The 18,897-nt window shown below is 39.1% G+C and overlaps 1 protein-coding gene across 6 annotated transcripts in view; it reads right to left on the bottom strand.

Moving 5' to 3' along the window:
- NLGN1 (neuroligin 1) overlaps positions 1–18,897 on the bottom strand; it is an 808,081-nt gene that overhangs the window by 534,393 nt on the left and 254,791 nt on the right. For all 6 annotated transcript variants that reach the window (XM_075555594.1, XM_075555596.1, XM_075555595.1 and 3 more), the window contains one exon: positions 16,137–16,289. In XM_075555594.1, the coding sequence (XP_075411709.1) occupies positions 16,137–16,289 (153 nt within the window). The remainder of the gene's footprint in view (positions 1–16,136; positions 16,290–18,897) is intronic.

Here is an 18,897-nt window from a genome sequence, read left to right as displayed (position 1 = left end):
TTCATGTGATCCGGAGGGCCCAGGCCCCAGACGAGGGCATCATGCTTGCTAAAGTGCAGGGGCAGAGCGCTACAGGAAGACCCCCAACCAGATGGATGGACACAGCGGCTGCAACAATGGGCTCAGCAAGAACTCTGGTGCGGATGGAGCTGGACTGAGAGGTGTTTGGTACGTTGGACGCGGGGTAACTGGGAGTCAGCATCAAATATTTAAACTATAAATTATACCACCTCTCTTCTCTGCTTATCAGACTTCAGGGGCTTCTCCTTATAAAATTCATACTCTCTCCCTACCTTGTGCCCAAATTATATGTGACGGAGCCCTTTACTGCATCTTTTAGTTCATCTCAGAATGAACCCTTATGCTCCAACTATCTTTTCCCTCAGACAGCATCAAATATTTACAGACAGCGTCTTATTCAAGGGTAAAAGGGGGGCAACGTAACATAAAGTCTGGAAGACATGATTTGATTTATCACCTGTTACCTGGCTTTTCTCATGGACAGACTTAAGGAAGGAAATGGCATTTGAAGAAGAAAAAACTTATTAAATCCCTGAACAAAGCATGGTGTTTTCACTGTACACACCCTATGGTTCCTGTCTCCTCCAACAAACGGAAGTAAGGGCTACTCATCCTTCCTGGGATTCTCCCCTCGTTCTTGGAAATTAACCAGATAGCTCTGCTCATTTAATTCAGAGGGAGAACTCTGCCTGGTTGCTGTGGGTGGTCTGTTTGTTTATTTGGAGTTCTGCATTTATTCCACAGCTGCTTGTTTTAACGATCTGTTTTGCTTCTAATTATTGTACATCTTTTACAATTATTTCAAAATATTGTATCTGCTTTTAAATTTAACTTTGTAAGTGCACAAAAAGCAACATAAAAAAAATCAGCAAACAAACAAATGGTGCTAGACCAGCAGCTCCAGAGTGGCCTGAGCTGAACCCTGGGTGGACATTTCTCCTCCACATGGTTCTTTCTTCCTTACTCCTCCCTCTGCACAGCCCACACCTGTTCTTCTGGGAAATACAATTGATAAACATGGGGACTTTTCCTTCCTTCTGGTTTATCACTTACATTCCCCTCTTTTCCTGAGATTCTGCAAGTCCCTCCCTTCCACAACCATTTTGGATCAATATCTATTGAATCTTTATATCCAATGGAATTTGTTCGACAATGATAGACCGAGCACTGGGCCAGGTGACATTCAAGGCTTTGGGGAGATTGTTACTAATAAGTTAGACAATATCCATACAAATTTTAAAAAAATGGAGATGATAAATGAAATGAAGAGCAATTTATAACAGAGTGATTTGTGACTTGGTAACTCTTATTCAATTAGGATAACATGAATGGACTCTTTGGGGAGATGATATTTAAATGAAAATCAAAAGGCTAAGGAATAATCCCATAAAGATCAGGGGTAGAGGCAGCAGCAAACATGAAATTTCATACTCGAGAATGAATTTCATGTGTCTGAGGGAAAAGATAGTTGGCATAAGGGTTCATTCTGAGATGAACTAAAAGATGCAGTAAAGGGCTTCGTCACATAGAGTTTGGGCACAAGGTAGGGAGAGAGTATGAATTTTATAAGGAGAAGCCCCTGAAGTCTGATAAGCAGAGAAGAGAGGTGGTATAATTTATAGTTTAAAAAGGCAATCTGCCTTTACTGTGCAGAGAATCGATAAGAGTTAGGGAATGAACTTGATAGAGGGAAATAAACTATGACGTTCAGGGAGCATAGCATTTGTTTGGAAAATAAGGAAATGGAAAGAAAGTACCCAGGGTGTGTTTTAGAATAATTTAATGGGACAACTGATGAACTGGATGTTCAACACAGGTGAGATGAACCAAGGGCAGTCCCCATCATACTAGCATGAACACTGAAACCAGAGGTTTTCAACCTGGGGGTCGCAACCCTTTTGGGGTTCTAATGACCCTTTCACAGGGGTCGCCTAAGACCATCAGAAAACACATAAATATTTCACCATATGTAATTATATATTAGTTTGTGATTAATCACTATGCTTTAATTATGTTTAATTAAGTTCAATTTGTAATAATCAAAATACGTCCTGCATATCAGATGTTTACATTATGATTCATAACAGTAGCAAAATTACAGTTATGTAGTAGCAACAAAAATAATTTTATGGTTGGGGGTCACCACAAGATGAGGAACCATATTAAAGGGCCATGGCATGAGGAAGACTGAGAACCACTGGTGGAGAGGGATAGCAGGGCCAATACAACAGTATCATTTTGTGTTTAAGAAAGACAGTCTGGGTAAGGTCGCTGGCACCCCCATTTAAACACTATGAGCCCCAAAGGATGACACATAAATTAATGAACCTCTCTATTCATTCATGGGGGTCTTCATAAAATGGGGACAATCAAAATCTTACCCTATAAGGTGGTTGAGATGATTAAATTCAGTATTTTTTGCAAAGTACCCAGACCATATTTTGAAATATATCCCGAGATGAATACATTCAACTGTAAACGCAATGATTACAGTAAAATACAGAGGCCTGAGAGGGAACACCTCCATCTCATAGGCAGGTTACATGGAAGAGATTCGTTAGAAATGTACATAGAGATGCCAGTGGGCAGCAATATGTCTACATATAAAGGTTGAAGTTCGAGGACCAGCCCGTCCTGAAGATTTTGGAAGACTCATGGTGAGAGCATTTAGAGCCAAGGATGGCCTTCTCCAAGGAGGTATTGTAGAGAAAGAAGCAAAAAGGAATTATGAATTCTGTGTCATGAGACTCCAGGGGAGGAGGAGGCAATGGCAGGAGTGAGTAGGAGCTGGCAGAGTCAGAGGAAATGAAGGACTGACGCCAAGAAAGGAAACAGGCCAAGAAGGTATTGTTACATGGGCTTTGAGCTCTGGAAGGATCAAGTAAGATAAAACCCATGGGCCACTTGGAATTCCTTAGCAACCTTTATCCACCTTTTAATAGTACGAGGCCTGCACGCTTAGATGCCACCTCTTAGGAAAGACCGTTGGGTCTCTATCTCTTCTCTCATTACACTTGCCACGACCCTACTGACTTTCTCAAAGTCATTGTAAAGAAATCAACGTGGTCCTGAATCCTTATTTACCCACAGTACGTCATTTGAGCACGCATTCCTATGTTTCTCATCTCTCACCGCATGTTACCTACCAATTGGCAGGGATCACATAGTTCTTGCTCGACTCAGTTTCTTCAAAAAGCAACCCAGTATCTACCGCATAACATCACAAAATGTCCATTGAATGAGCTAGTTAATGGTGAATTAAGTAAATAATGGCCTTCACACGACTGTACCCTGGGCATATTGTTTTTCTTCTTTTGATAACACTTTACGTACACCACCATTTTCCTGTAATGCTGCCTCATCAGAGTTTTGAGGAATTGACTAAAGGCTTTGTTACTTGAGGAAATGAATCCTCCCATTGTCAAAGTTCCCTCACTTCTGCACATGCTCACCTATCGTGAGTGGCTCAGGGCCAGGGAACAAACAACCAGAGAAATGCCTGATGCTCTTGAAACCACAGCAATATTCAATGGCCTTGACATTCTGTGCTATCTAACTAGCTCACCCTACTTGCCACTTATAAATCCTCTCCTACAATTCCAACTTGTTTGCTTATCTCACACAATCCTTCTGGGGCATGTTCCGTGGAATGCTGTGCCTTCAGATCTGTAGGAACCAGGACTGTGATCCTCCGTCCCTCCCAGAATCTTCTCTGCTACATTGCACCTGACATACCACCACATGACTTTATTAGACAACTGCTATAATTACTTGTAGATTGGTTCTAAGTCTTGACAGAACTAAATTAGTGCCTTTATTACAAGTCCCTAAAATCAGTTTAGAGTGGGTAAGCAGAATAAAACAAGGAACAGAGAACCAAGTTTAGACTCTTTGATTATCTAAAGTTGTTTGGGTTTTTGTTTGCTTGTTTGTTTTCAGGAAAAATAACCCCTCAGTCGCAGGTGCTCCCATTAGCACTCAATCTGCAATTGACTCCATTTAGTCCTTATCAAAGCCTACTTGACACACCGACTCCTGGAGAAGACATTCTGGAACTAGTCAACCCTCCAACCATTGCTATAAATTGACTTCAACTTGATCCCGTGTAAGTGAAGCCAGCCAATGTCTCCCTTGTTTCGCTCTTTACTCAAATGGTACTTCAAAAGGTGTGCAAAGTGAGTAGTATGCCATTGACTTTTATGGCAAAACCTTGAACTTCTAAAGGAAAGGTCAGCAATCTCAAACTGAGGTTGTCCCTTGGAACATAGATAGGGGTGTCTGTTCCAGGGAAGGGGTACAGCCCTGGAAACCCTTTGCAAGATCACTATGGGTCTGAATGGGCTTGATGGCAAATGGCTTTAATTCTATGGCTGGTAACGAGGGTTAATAAAATAATCACGTGCTGAGAATATCTTATAATGAAGATATGTACATCAGAGGATTCTTATATCTTCCCTCTTCTGAGTAAGACAATCACTTATACACTCAACTTCTTTATAGTAGACTGTGCAAAAAATATTTTCCCTGTTTATATATTATTTCTGGTTAATATATTAATCTTCTATATCGGATCATATAATTATAAAATCTAGTCACCCACCTTTTCATTTTGATTTTTGGAAACACACACATTTATGCTCAGCCTCAGTACATGTTCATGGCCTACATTTCTGGAGATTTATGTTTTATTATATGTATTCTAGATCAAGAATGATTTTACTTATCTGCTGACATCAAATAAATTCCAGCCCATAGCAACTAACTACAGGGAGCTATATATACACAGATGCTGGTGGGTTTGAACTACTGACCTTGTGGTTAACAGTCCATATTTAGCAACCCACATATTTGTGTGTCTATAAGAAGTTGAAAAAGATTAAACAAATAAAAATTAAAAGAATGAGTTTGCTTTTATCTCTTAATATAATCCTTGACCCAATTTATTCTTTCTGGTAGCACAATGCTTGGCTACTAATTGCAAAATTGGAGATTTGAACCCACTTAAGGACCCTGGTGTAGTAGTGGTTAGGCATTGGGCTTTGAGTCCCATGGTTGGCAGATCGAAACCACCAGCAGCTGCACAAGAGAAAGACTGGGCTTTTTACTCCTGTAAACACTTACATTCTCAGAAACCCACAGAGGGCCACTATGAGTCAGCACTTTGGTGTCTGAGGAGCTCTAGTCTTCTAGCGGTTATTTTGGGTGGCTAGCTACAAGTGCTGTAGTTTGAAACCACCATCCACTCTGTGGGAGAAAGACGGGGTTTTCTACGCTCGAAAAGAGGTACAGTCTCAGAAACCCACAAGGGCAGTTCTACCTTGTCTTCAAGGGACACTAAGAACGTCTATCGATTGAATGGTAGTGAGTTTGGGTTTTGCGTAGCTGTAAAGGGGAAAGACCTCACCTGGCCACACAGTCTCATGGAGATTCACACACAATTAAACACAAAATCCTCAAACTCACTGCCATTGACTCAAGTCCAGCTCAGAGGACAGGGTCCCCAAGACTGTAACTCTTAACCGGAATAGAAAGCCTCATCTTTTCCCCCACAGAGCTGCTGGTGATTTTGAACTGCTGATTTGGGGTTAGCAGCCCTATGTATAATTCTCTCCACCACCAGGCAGGGCTCCATTATACAGATTGCAGTGTAGGAAATCACATCCAGAAGTTCTACTCTATTGCATAGGGTTTCTATGAATCAGAAGGGGTTCCATGACACCGAATAACAAAAATAGCTATTACACAAGTCATTTACTAGGCATTTTTGTGTTTCTAATGACAAAATTCCATTCTAACTACCATTAAGACATTTGGTTGCATAATAGGACCTTATCATCTTATAAAATTCAATATTTCCAAAAATACTGTCAATTATCATATCATTTTGGATATAATGTTCTAGGACTTAGAGCCAAACAGATGCAAACAAACAAATAAGAAAAATACAACAAACAAACAACAACAAAGCATTGTACCACTTGAGATTTTCTATTTTAATCACGAACAGTTAGCAGGTATTCCTGTATCTCCTTCCTGCTAACCTGTTCAGATTTAAATGTGAATATTGTTTTCTTATCCATATAGATATAGCTGGGTCATCCGTTGGGCTGCTTGGTAACCGCATGATCAGCAGTTCAAAACCATCAGCTGCTCCAGGGGAGGAAAGTGAGGCACTCTATTCCCATCAGGAGTTACAGCCTTCATAGAGAGAAAATGCTTTGAAAATGATGGCGACATATGTTCAAATGTGCTTGACACAATAGGTGAATGTATGGAGTGTGATGAGAGATATAAGAGTCCCCAATAAAAGTATTTTATAAAAAAATTGTTTTTACAAATAGTTTCCTGGAGGGTTGCTATGAATCGGAATTCGGACATGACTGGCTGGCAGTGAGGTGCTCTTTATTTTCATTATACTGAACCCTTGCATTTTCCACAAAGAACACACTCTTGAGCATCATGCACATACACATAGAGCATTGCAGACATGGCAAGAGAAAAGAGCCACAGCATCGTGTGCCACGCACATATTGTGGCGTTTCCATAAATAAACTTCAGTCTCGTTCACCTTCACTCAATAGTTCAAAAGTGCTATTTGTCCATACTTGAACAATGAGGATATAGACCTTGGTCAAGGAATTATGGATCTAGTTTGGTAGTACCCCCAGTAATTAACAATACCAAATAAACAGTTGAAGATATGTATTTGTTTCAATTAATTTCTGTAGATATGGTATCCGTACACTTTTCCATTTGCAATCAGAACCTTGAAACTGCTGAAGTCTATCCACCAAGTCACGAGCCATCAACTGGAAGTGTAACTAAAATAAAGCTTCCCCTAGCATGCATAGCATCAGTCTTCATCCACTTGACATTGGCTTACTTGTCACCGTCATCTTGTGACTCTGGCTTTCACAGGAGAAATAAACAAAGCAAATCACATGCATGATAACTCTTGGCTCAACAGCTCAATGCTAAAACCTTATCAGACCATCTAAGTGAAATCACGAAGCTCTGTTAGATCTATTTATTTTATAGTTTAATAATGTCTTCCTCACACCAATGCCTTTAGATCAATGATCGCAAGTCACCTTTGGTTAGAGCTGGATAGCATATAAAAAGACCCTGGCTTCTTGTTCACCTTGCATTTAGTAAAGCCAGTCTGCCTTCCATTAAATTGTACACAGTGTTTCAGTTTCTAAATCCATATCACAGAGCCTTATGTCAGGAGTGAAATGACAGGTCCAGCCCTCTGTCTTCACACTGAAATTGCTTTAGGGAGGGAAGAAGCAAGCAACAGATCAGCCAAAGAGTGAGATGTTGGAAAAGTCCTTGAGTGAGTGGAGACCTCAAAGAACTGCAGAAAATGAATCAGAAAAATGCACCTACTGTGGGCTCCAAGCAAAGAGACGCAAGTTGTAGAATGACTACCATGAGTGGATTCTTTCTCAAAGACCACAACCTGCTTTACTGAAGCAATTCAGATCAAAGGGAAGCTTCTGTCAACTGCAAGAGGAATCCTATTTATCAAAGTGGGTTTCACATGGATTTCTAAATTCATGGAAAGGAAGGGCCTTTCCGTCAGGATAGGAACCCCTGTGGGGCAGCAACCAACCAGACTGAAGGATCCTGGGAGGTGGATGAGATGATACTAATGAATGAATAAACATAAATTGCAATTTTTAAAAGGAAAACACATGTTATTCTTAGTGTTTGGCCACCGATCATTTGTCACTAATTTTCATGTTCTGGTTTCAGCATGGTGATCCATTTCCATCATAAGTCTGTTCAGTTCACCACTGGTTGAATTTGGTTTAGGAAAACAACCTATGAATCCATTTTATCTCAACAGTAAGTCCATCCACTGAACAAAGGGGGATACATGGAAGTAGACTTAGCAACATGTGAAAAAATACTAGCATATCGGGCTTATGAAAATAATGTGTGGAAGTTATGTTGCTTAGAAAAATATAAAACACATCCTAGGTGTCATTTGGGCTATATAACACATGTTGTATAGGCTATTAATGGAAAGTCAGCTGTTCAAACCCACCAGCTGCCCCCCAGTAGAACGATGAAGCCACCTGCTCTTGTAAAGATTTAAAATTCAGAAAAGTGAAGGAGCGGTTCCACTTGGTCCTAGATGGTCAATATGGGTCCAAATTGATGTCTCAGTGTTTGTTGGTGTAATTGTTGCTATTGTGTGTGTGTGTGTGTGTGTGTGTGAGAGAGAGAGAGAGAGAGAGAGAGAGAGAGAGAAAGCGCATGAAACTAATGCTGTCTGTGATTTGTTTTTTGTTGTTGTTGTCCTTGATGTGATTTTTGTTTGTTCAATATTATTGAGATGAAGTGAAATTACTTGCCTTTTCTACTCCCATATTTGCAACTGCTCCTAATTGATTGGGGGAAACCATGCAAATAAGGTGTCTAAGACTCAAATTTGGGGACTTGTCAGTTTTACTGTCTGTTGGGCTAAACATGAGACATCTCAGAAGAAAGAGGATACTGCGTGCTTCGGGGGGTGGGGGGGAGGGGAACGCCACTAGCAGAAGTCATGCAAAATCCCTGCCTGATTCCACAAAGGCCAATGGAGACCATGAGCCAGAGCAGAGGAGCCACACCAAGATCCTGAGGCCAGCAAAGGTCAAGGGACAACGTGTCTGAGAGACCCAGGCACAGAGGGAGACTCACCTGTCGAATTGAGCAGGGCCACTGCTGCCCACAGAGCTGTATGCTTACCACATTAACACCTATCAGCTTTTCTAAGAGATCCCTGTTATCATGAGTACTGCCTGTGTCCACTGCAGTAAATTTTCAAACCCAGAAGAGAAGTAGAGTGCAGAGGGAGTGACAGCTGCAGAGAACATGGGGTCCAGAAGATGGAGGGTGGAAGCACTCTGCTTTGTGATAATTGGCTCTGAGTTACCAAGAAGCTGGAATCTTCTCCTTTGTGTGGCCAGACCAGTCCCCTGCCATTTCCCCAAGTGATATGTGGTCACATTATACTCATAAATAAACATGTACCATTATAAAACATAAAGTATTCATGATTATTCTCTACTAAGTTATCTTTACCTCTAAAAATAGAGAACATTATTTTAAAGGTGAGAATTGCGTTATTTTTACTTCTTTTCCCTTTAGTTTAGGTGACGATCTAGGGAGAGATGAGGCTTTTGAGACCCATAGAAAGTCAGTCTCTGAAGCCCACAGGAGGGAGTCTGCCCTGGTCTCAAAGGGTGCTGTGCGTGAGAACCAATCCAGTGGCGATGGGTTTGATTTGTCGATTTATTTTTGTTTGAGTTATAGGCGTAGAAAAGAAGTCATGGTAGATTGGTGGGATTTGAAAATCCATCAGGAGAAAGATAAGATTTCTGTGCCTGTAAAAATGTATAGCCTTGGAAACCGCCAGGGGCAATTCTCCCTCCCATGAGTCAGAGTCAATCCAGAGCAGTAAGTTCCTCTTTTGCCTTTGGAAAGTTATGTATTACCAGGAATATGTGTAGTCATACCAATCAGATGAATGGCAGAAATCAATGGAAATTTGGTGACTCATCATGTCAAAGTTCCATTGATTTCTGCCATTCTCCTGATCATACTTGAAACATTGTTCGTATATGAGGAACATCGTTATGAGTCAACAAATTATTAACCACTCTTAGTAGAATTAACATAAATATATGCTTCTTTAACAGTACAAAACAAAGTTAACAACAAAGTATTTTTCTTTTAAATGATTTTGTTCTTTGGGCCAATACAAACGAATTTAAATTCTTCAAATATGGAGAAAGAGGCTAGCATTGTGAGTTACTTTTCCATAAGTGGTATGAATATTAGAGTGCTAAGTAAAATATCTAATTAGACTTTTCCTCCCAAATTGCTTCCAGATATGAGTTTTTCTCAAATCTTAAAAACATTTTGTTCCTAATGTAAACCACATAATTTAGAAATATATATCACATAATGTGTTTTAAAAAATCCATCTCAAAGGTAAAATAATTAATCAAGTTTTTATCAGATTAGAAAAAAACATTATTTGCCTTCATAGTGGAATAAAACATTTTCCATTTTTTTCTCTAAAGACGTATTTTTAATTTACTCTAAATTTGGAGAGGGGTTGAAACATTTTAGTGAAAAATTAACATGTATTTTTCCATTTGAAATATTTGAATCTATGTTATTCTGACTAGATAAAACATATTTTTGCTTTTCAAAAATGTTTATTGCAAAATCTTTCATCCTGGCTTGTGAGCAATTTATTTCAGAGTCCTTCCCATAGGCAGAGACCTCTTTACTTCAGTTATAAGCAAAACATTTAATAGCTATTTTTCATTTAAGATCACATCGTGTAAATGTCTTTCACAATAATCTTCACTATAACAATCTCTATGGACCATGTGCTAGAGTGTGAAGAATATGTCTCCATTGACGATTATTCATAGAGTGAGAGGCATGATATCAACAGCATCTGAGGATAAATGAGGGGTATCACCAAAAGTAAATCAAGTTAAACCACTCACAACATAAGGCTATATGACACTGAATAAGAAAAGGTTCTAGAGCATTCTAAGATGAACCTGAAGAAATGGGTAGGGTTTCGAGTCTTGCATATCCCTGTCTTTTCTTTCACCCCGATTAACATATTTTTCATATGTGCCAATACAGTTCCCGGGGGTGGGGGTGAAGCACACGTACACATCCTGTATAGTCATACAACATTGCCTGACTCACTTGCTTTGCACAGGCAGGATCCTTCAGATGGATTAATTTCTACTTATGCATAAAAGGCCAATAAGGGTGAGGAAGCTTCTGGGTGAGATGGGTGAGTTTGGCTGGTAGATGCAAGCATGGTTTGGTATGTATTGCTTAGAGCCAGGAAGGTACAGGCCTGGGCCACAATTGTGTTTGTGGTCCATAGAGCCCTTTAGGATGGTTGCCTCAATGAAAATTATCTATCTATCTATCTATCTATCTATCTATCTATCTATCTATCTATCTTTCTATCTATCATCTATCTACCTACTTACCTACCTACCTACCTACCTACCGATCATCAATATTGCTTCCCAGAATACAACACAGCTTGAGGAATTCTCTTTAACCCAATCCCAGCTTCTTCATATCAAAATTACTATGAGGTATTGGCCTCCCCCCCACCTTTCCCTTCTACTTCTATGCTAAACCTACACTGAGTAAATGATAAACCCTTGTGAGCTTAAAGTGACGATGACTCCGAGCTGCTACGGAAGGCTATGAAATACTACAGCCTTCAGGGTGGATCAGAGGAAATAGTGAGGGGGCATGCCTAGCCTCCTCTGGCTTCAGGAGGGAGAAGGATAATCCAATTGCACACCAAGTCAAACTCACTGCTGCAAGGCTGTGGTCAGGCATCCTTCTTTATCCTATTCTGAAACAGCTTTTATCCCCTGGCAGTATTCCTCTTGGCTTGGTTTGATAACCCATTGAAAGGACCTCATAAGATTCCCAGGCAATACTCAGGACTCTGGGGGGGGGGGGGTTATTAGGGAAAATAATACTTTACTACGTGACAAGATCAGAAAGCATGAAGGATACGGACTTTTGTCCCCAGTAGCCACTCTTCTCACCATGTCTACAGATAGACCTCTGTCTCGTCCTTGCCATCTGCCTGCATCCACTCCTGATTTCAGAGCGGTCCCTTTGCTTTTTATCCTGTTCTTGGTGCTGTGGTTTCTGGTGACTCTGCGACCTCTGCCAACCGAGGCCGAAATCTGACACTCACTCTGCTCAGGTCCTTCTCTTTTGATACTTGTGGGGGTCTCTGATCCCACTTCTGAGGCAGCTCACTTTTATAGCCAGTGGATTGGCAAAACTGGAAAATCCTGAGTTTGAGTCCGTAACCCCTCATTTTCATGCTCCCACTCGGTCACTGCATGGGAGCTGCAAAGACCACGGATAGAAAAGCCACCGTCAGTAAGTTCACTTCGCAGAAGAGTTATTCCTCCAAATAAGGACATCAAGACCTCAGAATAGGAACGAACGGAAACATCAAGATAATGTTGTTAGCTTTCTTTGTCATGTAAACCTTTTCTCTTTTAGCATGCACTTACATGGAAGGAGAGACACAATTTTTTGAGCCCTCGACCCATGGGGGACCAAACAAAAAAGGAAGAAGAAGAAGAAAAGAAACCTCTAGGTAAAAGAAGGAAAGGGTGAAATTGGCAAGGTTTCCTTTTACTTGAATTCAGTATCAACACCCCCAAGAACGTGTGAGAACTTTCAACAATAAATTGCATGGGGCAAGTCTTTGCCAAAGAACTCCCTAAAGCTTTACAAAGTAAAAATGTCATTTTGAGGACAATGACCATTACTTCAGATGCAGGCCTGACGGGGACAATGAATGAAAAAGACTGGAGAAGACAGGATGCCTTTCAATTAGGGTGTGGTGAGAACAGTGTATGTAGCATGGACCATAGACAGACAGACGTCTCAGAAGATACACAATCAAAGTCCTCAGAGAGAATGGCAAGGTGTTGTCTTGTATACTATGGACCTGTTGTCATACGAAAGACATCATGCTTCTAGAGAAGAGGGTTAGCATAAAGGGAACGGCCCACAACTAAATGGGTTGACAAGGTCAATGCAACGATGTGCTCAAACCGAGCAAAGACTGTGAGGCTGGTATAAGAAAAGGCAGTGTTTTCTTCTGCTGTACACTGGGCCGCCATGCGTCCAAAATGACTCAGTGCTCCATCATAACAACAGACTGAATCTACTGTTAATAAAACATGTCAACCCAACTACTTTAAATTAGAACGCTGATGACTAGATAACCAAATACAGTTTACAAGCACAAGCTGCCCTATTTTATTTGTTTTTAACTTTCTTTTAAGTGTGTAGTATTTCCCCCTGAGATGGCAAACTTAAACAAACATGAACTGTTTCCGACTTACTCATTTTTGAAGAACAATCATCTTATAATCGGTCAGTTGGTCTAGTTGACTCCCCAAATTTATTTCCTTCATATAAAATAAAAGGCCCAAACAAAACCCAGGGATTTTTTTTCTGGTGTGTGATCTAATCTTACTTTTGCTTTGATTTCCAACACTCTCCTAAGTAACAAGCAAAGCGGCAGGGATTTTGGATGTCGTATCCAAGAAACATTACTTTACCTGGTAACCAGTAGGCAAATCACCAATTGAAGTGGTTAGGTATCAACAAGTTGGCTTTGACTCATAGCGGCCCAACGTACAACAGAACCAAACTGTCCCCGGTCCTGCACCATCCTTACAATTATTGTTATGTCAGAATCCATTGTTACAGCCACTGAGTCAATCCACCTCATTGAAGGACTGAAGGCCTTCTCTATCCCCTGCCTTTCAACTCTACCAATTGTGGTATATTCTCCATGATCTATACTCTCCTCGTCACATATCCAAAGTACGCAGACAAGGTCTCAGCATCCTGACATCTAAGGAGCATCCGGCTGGGCTTCTCCCAAGACAGGTTTTCTTATTCCTCTGGCAGCCCATGGTATGATCAATATTTGTCACCAGCACCTTACTTCGCATTCATTCGCAACAGTAGAGCAGACACACTGAACGGTGCTCTTGGGAGTTCTTTCAGGCAAGGTGTTAGTCTGGTTGTGGAGCTCCATACACTGTGTTTTGCAATATGTGTTCAGGCTTTTTATCTTTCAGGTCAATACATTGTCACACGATTCAATTCTATCTTAGAAATAAAGTGCCCAGATTATGCCTATTCTGGACCTATAGCAAAAGATGGCCCTAACATCATTTCACTTTTGCAAGATGTTGCCCTTTGTCAGACTGAGAGGAGGTCTATTAAGGAGACGCTGTAGATGATTACTATGCTGTTTATGATGTCTTTGAGAGGAACACAGTTGCTGATTAAATATTAAATTATTAGATTGCAGGGGAGCTAGGACAAACAGGTAATACTGAGAAAGTCATCCATCATCAACATTGTTTGCCATTAGACGGACGAAGAAGTTGATTGAGTTCTACGGTGTTGGGCAGGATAATCTTTTGTTTTGCACTCCAAATATTCAGTGTGGAATTACGAAGACAGATTATGTGCATGAATATGGAACTCAAACTAGATCAAAGACAGGTAGGTCTACAGTAGATTGAATAACCTTAAAAATAAGGTGGGGAAAAGTAATAACAACATTATATATGTATGAAACTCTTACTTCATGGGAAGACAACCAGTAACCCAAAGGAACCACATTGGGTGGAATCAAATACATATATGATCATATATATATATATATATATATATATATATATATATATATTTATATATGACTAAATGTTCAGGTATTTACAAACGCTGTTTTAACCATGTGACATGGAATATATGCTTTTTAAATTCCAAATTTCACTAGTATAAAATTTTCAGATAAATATGAAAATAATTTAACATAATTAATCTTCCTATTATATAATCAACATCAAATTCATTGAAGGTATTGAAGTGCCACATATAACAACACATCAAAAGAAACAAATAACATTACTAAAAGAGCCTATGATTATTATGAATCTCTGTACCCATCTTCTAATATAAAGTTTTTATTCCTGAGAAAATAATAATAGTACTTGCCCTCTGAGATGCATGTTTAGATGACATGGCAGAGCTAATAATTTCTGAATAATGGTACAATAATCTCTCTTTTTTTAAACAATCTCTTATACCTATATTCACATAGCGGATCTTTATTAAGATCCAGTAAATTCCCAAATTTCAAAATGGCAAACTATGAAAAAAAAACTATCAAGAGGGAATTTTTGTATCCCTACAATATCTCCTTTTTGAGGACATGTAAACTTTACTAATGAAAACGATTTGATAAATGTTTAAGTGCTTGGGGAGGGAGCATCATCATAAAATTATGACTATAAATAAATAGAATGATAATAAGTGATATTGAATACAAAACTTTTCTCCAACATGATGGAATATATGCTAGTCACAATTATTTTTAACTGTGATATTTTCATAATTCAATTTTACTAAGTAGCTTAGAGAATGAGGTGTCCCTTTGTTCTGAAATAACATTCTAAAACCTACCTTTCTAAATGTATAGGATGGAATATGACGGTAAAGAATTAATATAAAAATACAGTGTTTGAGACTGAATGATATAGTTTAGAAAACTGTGTTAACTAACACATCACAGATAAAAGTGCTTTCTTTAATGACAGTTTCTTTACTGTGACAGCTACTATGGCAGCTCAACCAAAAATGAACCTACACAAGTTAAATCACAAATTCATCTTTTCAAAAATTGATCACGTACAAGAAAACAAAATCCTCGCGTCAGAATAACGAAGTTATTTTTTAAAACGGAATGTCACTATACTTTTCTTCAAACCATAAGATTTCTAGTCAGATTTTGCTTTGCATTTCTTTGAGAAACTGAATACATTATTGAATTGAATACTTCGTCACTTTATGAAATCAATGCATGTTTTCAAAATTAAGTAATCCATCCAAAAGACACCCAGACAAAGCATTACTAATTGTTATTGGACCCAGTTGAAAAACAGACAACCACAGACAACCACAACATATCCCGCAATGGCAAACAAGTACTCACCCCCGGTACAGACTCTGGCAAATAATAAAAGCCTGTTTCTGAGCCCATTGCGAACCGCAGGCAATTTTATGGCATCGTAAAAAAGAAAAGTAGATGAAGGGAAAATGTGACCAGGGACTCACTCTTTTATAGGAAGTCCGTGCACTGTTGCCTTTCACAGTTTTATAAAACCAAACAGGAAGAACATTCCTCAATAAGGTGAATACTTTCTTTATCTTTTAGTTTCAACTCTGAAACATCCACTGTGACCACACTTTCACTGGTAACTTATGGCATATTCCTAGAATTATGCTAAACATATCACAAGATTTAGTTTCAACATTTCCCCCCAAAAGTAAAATAAAGAACAATAAAGTAAAGCAAGACACAAAAAGTCAAAATAAGTTATCATATATATTTCATGGACTATATGTGATAAAATAAGAGAGAGAGGCAGGAAGAGAGGGAGGGTGGGAGAGTAGGGGAGGGGAGAGAGGGAGAGAGTCGGTGAGGGAGTGAGAAAGAAGCTTCTTACCAAGTACCCCAAGTCGATAGTTGACTGTGATGACGATCACATTGCCATAACTTGCCAAGACACTCCCATCATATAAATTTCCAGTACCTTCCATGTATGAACCACCATGGATATACACCATCACTGGTTTAGGGCCCCCACTGTCCCGAATATCTGAAAAAGAAATGGTGGCAATTGTTCTTATCCTCAAAAACAAACAGGGCAGCGAGAATTTCTATTATGGGGACAAGGGGGTAAAATATCATTGTAAATTTGCTATTTTTTAAAAGTGTTTCTCAAGCAATTGGTATCAAGTGCTACTGCGGAAGAGAGAAGGACACAGCCACTTATTATATATATGTGGTGTGTGTGTGAATACATATATATACACACATGTGTGTGCATGTATAAATATAATGTAACTTGCTTACAAATTATGACTTAGATTGCAAAACTTGGACAATTCAAAGGAAATATAGATTTTCACACTTCTGGAGTGACTCGTGAACTCATGGTAAAACCTAAAGAAAATAATGGAATGGAAATTATATTTAGAATTACCTTTTAAAGATATTGCAGACCTTTCATAAAATGTATTGATAAAAACAATTTTAAAACTGCTCTTATGAATAAAATGAGCTCTTTTCGTGTTTCTCCAGCCCTGTGAAATTTGCATCAAATGTAGCATGATGACAGTAAATCACATTTTGGTTGCAAACTCTGCACATAGCTACAATGTTGTGTGCATGGACAGGAAGCCTCACTGCACAGCTAAGGACCTTCAGAGTTGTTTGGGGCAATACAGTCATTTGCCTCTGTGCCCCTCCTGCTATATTCAGGGGCCTATCATTTAATTGATGTCGGTCATCTGGTCATTCCAGCCACACTCACTCTTTGGGATTGGAGAAAAGATTGTAAGTTGTTTTCCCATCTCTAGGTGTAACTACTTCATTCTTCTTAGCCTTGATAGATATATCAAGTTGTAGCTAAGAGGCAAGAAAGTTGAATCTAAGGGCCATACTCCCTGCCATCATGTCTGTACGGACTCATAGAGATCCAGGACTGCCTCTGTAGGCTTCCTACACTGTAACTCTTTACTGGGGAGAAAACCCACTCTCTCTCCCACAGAGCGGCTGGTGGTTTCAAACCACTGACCTTGTGGATTGCAGCCCACTACATAACTACTACACCACCAGGCTCCAATCTAAGGGCCATGTGTAACAATTCAGAGTGGCTCTAAAGTGATTTCTACAGCTCTGATTTTTTTATTCAATGTATTTTTTAAGATATTGTCCCTTCAATTACAGAGTTTACAACAAATATCTACAACCGATTTAGAAGCAAAGATTATAATAGCTTAAGTTAGTATTTTAAAAAATGACTCATTTCTATAAGCATATTAAAGTGCATTTAGGCAAATCTGGTTTAGTTTTTAGAGAATGAAATTGATAGTTATTTAAAGATGACTATGATATGAACGGTATTAATATTAATAACTAATTAGAATTGCTCATGAGCTTCCTACAGCCATATGTGAAGCAAACTTGCATCAATGGTTTTACAAATGTATTTGTGTGCTTTATGTTTCTTTCTCTCTTTTGAACATTACTATTGAAAAGTGTCTTTTGAAAATATGGTTTTTCTCCTTTGTTTTTGATATCTTTTGTCATATTAATGTCACCGTATTTTTATGACTGAGGTGCAAGCTTTCAAAATGGACTATATAATACACATTTATTGAAAATACTGTCAATTATTTAGATGCTGCTTTATGTACATTCCCTATAAGCGTGATCCATCGCAATGCTCAGATTATTCTACTTTAATAATAAAGGGATTTGTGGAAATGAGAATGTATTTCAGAGTCTAAAATTATAGTTCAACTTCCTTGATCAACATTTCTGGAAATGGCTCATTGAAGCACTGAGAGGTTTAAAAAACAGCATGTTAAGTTTGACTTTTTTATTCAGCGTACACCGCCTTCACTTTGGGAGAGTTCTCTGGAGGAGAGGCTGTGTTTTCAGTGGCGGACAGAGGATGCTCTTTGCCATGCCAACTCCTCCCAACTACATTCTGAAGGGAAATCTAGACTTATGTTTCCCTGGAAATTTGGGAAGGAAAGGGCACTCACTCATAAGGAGATGGGGACCTTTGGGGTTGTTAGTCTTGCCTAGTGACACAAGTCGTGAAATTGTTGGACTATTCACTTTAAATGCCTGTTTTCTGTATACAGCATTAGCGCCTTATTTTTCTAGCATGGCTGCACTAAAGAAGCAATACTAAATTATTAAGCTGAAATCATTAACGGACTGTTCACAGCAGACACTGTCCTCTGCTAATTGTATGCTTGGGGGTAGCACGGAGGGAGGCTACTTCTGAATTCTTCTTTAATTAAAATGACATAGAATTACAAAGCACCAACTGTGAACAGTAATGAAATCTTGGTAGAACCATTCTGTTCACCTGAAAAACAATACGTACAAACCTGGAGAAGACCTGCCACTTTTTGTGGCTAATAACAAAACAAAGTGGACCAGGTTAGGAAAGATAGAAATCTATATCACAATGGATCCTTGGTGTTGCTCTGAGCTGTAACTCCTTGTTTTCTTTGAACATTGGAGTTGAGTTTGGGTTTTATTCTAGCTTTCAATTTCTCTCTTCAAACTTTTGAAACACTTCAAGATTGCCTATGAATTTAATATACCCAGCGAGTCTTTTCCAGAAGTTCCTACAAGTATCTAACAATGTTCTGAATAATATTTATTTTCTCGTGAATTATATG

This window comes from Tenrec ecaudatus, chromosome 8 (assembly GCF_050624435.1).
Source record: "Tenrec ecaudatus isolate mTenEca1 chromosome 8, mTenEca1.hap1, whole genome shotgun sequence".
Lineage (NCBI taxonomy): Eukaryota > Metazoa > Chordata > Mammalia > Afrosoricida > Tenrecidae > Tenrec > Tenrec ecaudatus.
Note: the sequence above shows the minus strand (reverse complement) of the source record. Positions and strands in the feature narration are given on the sequence as shown.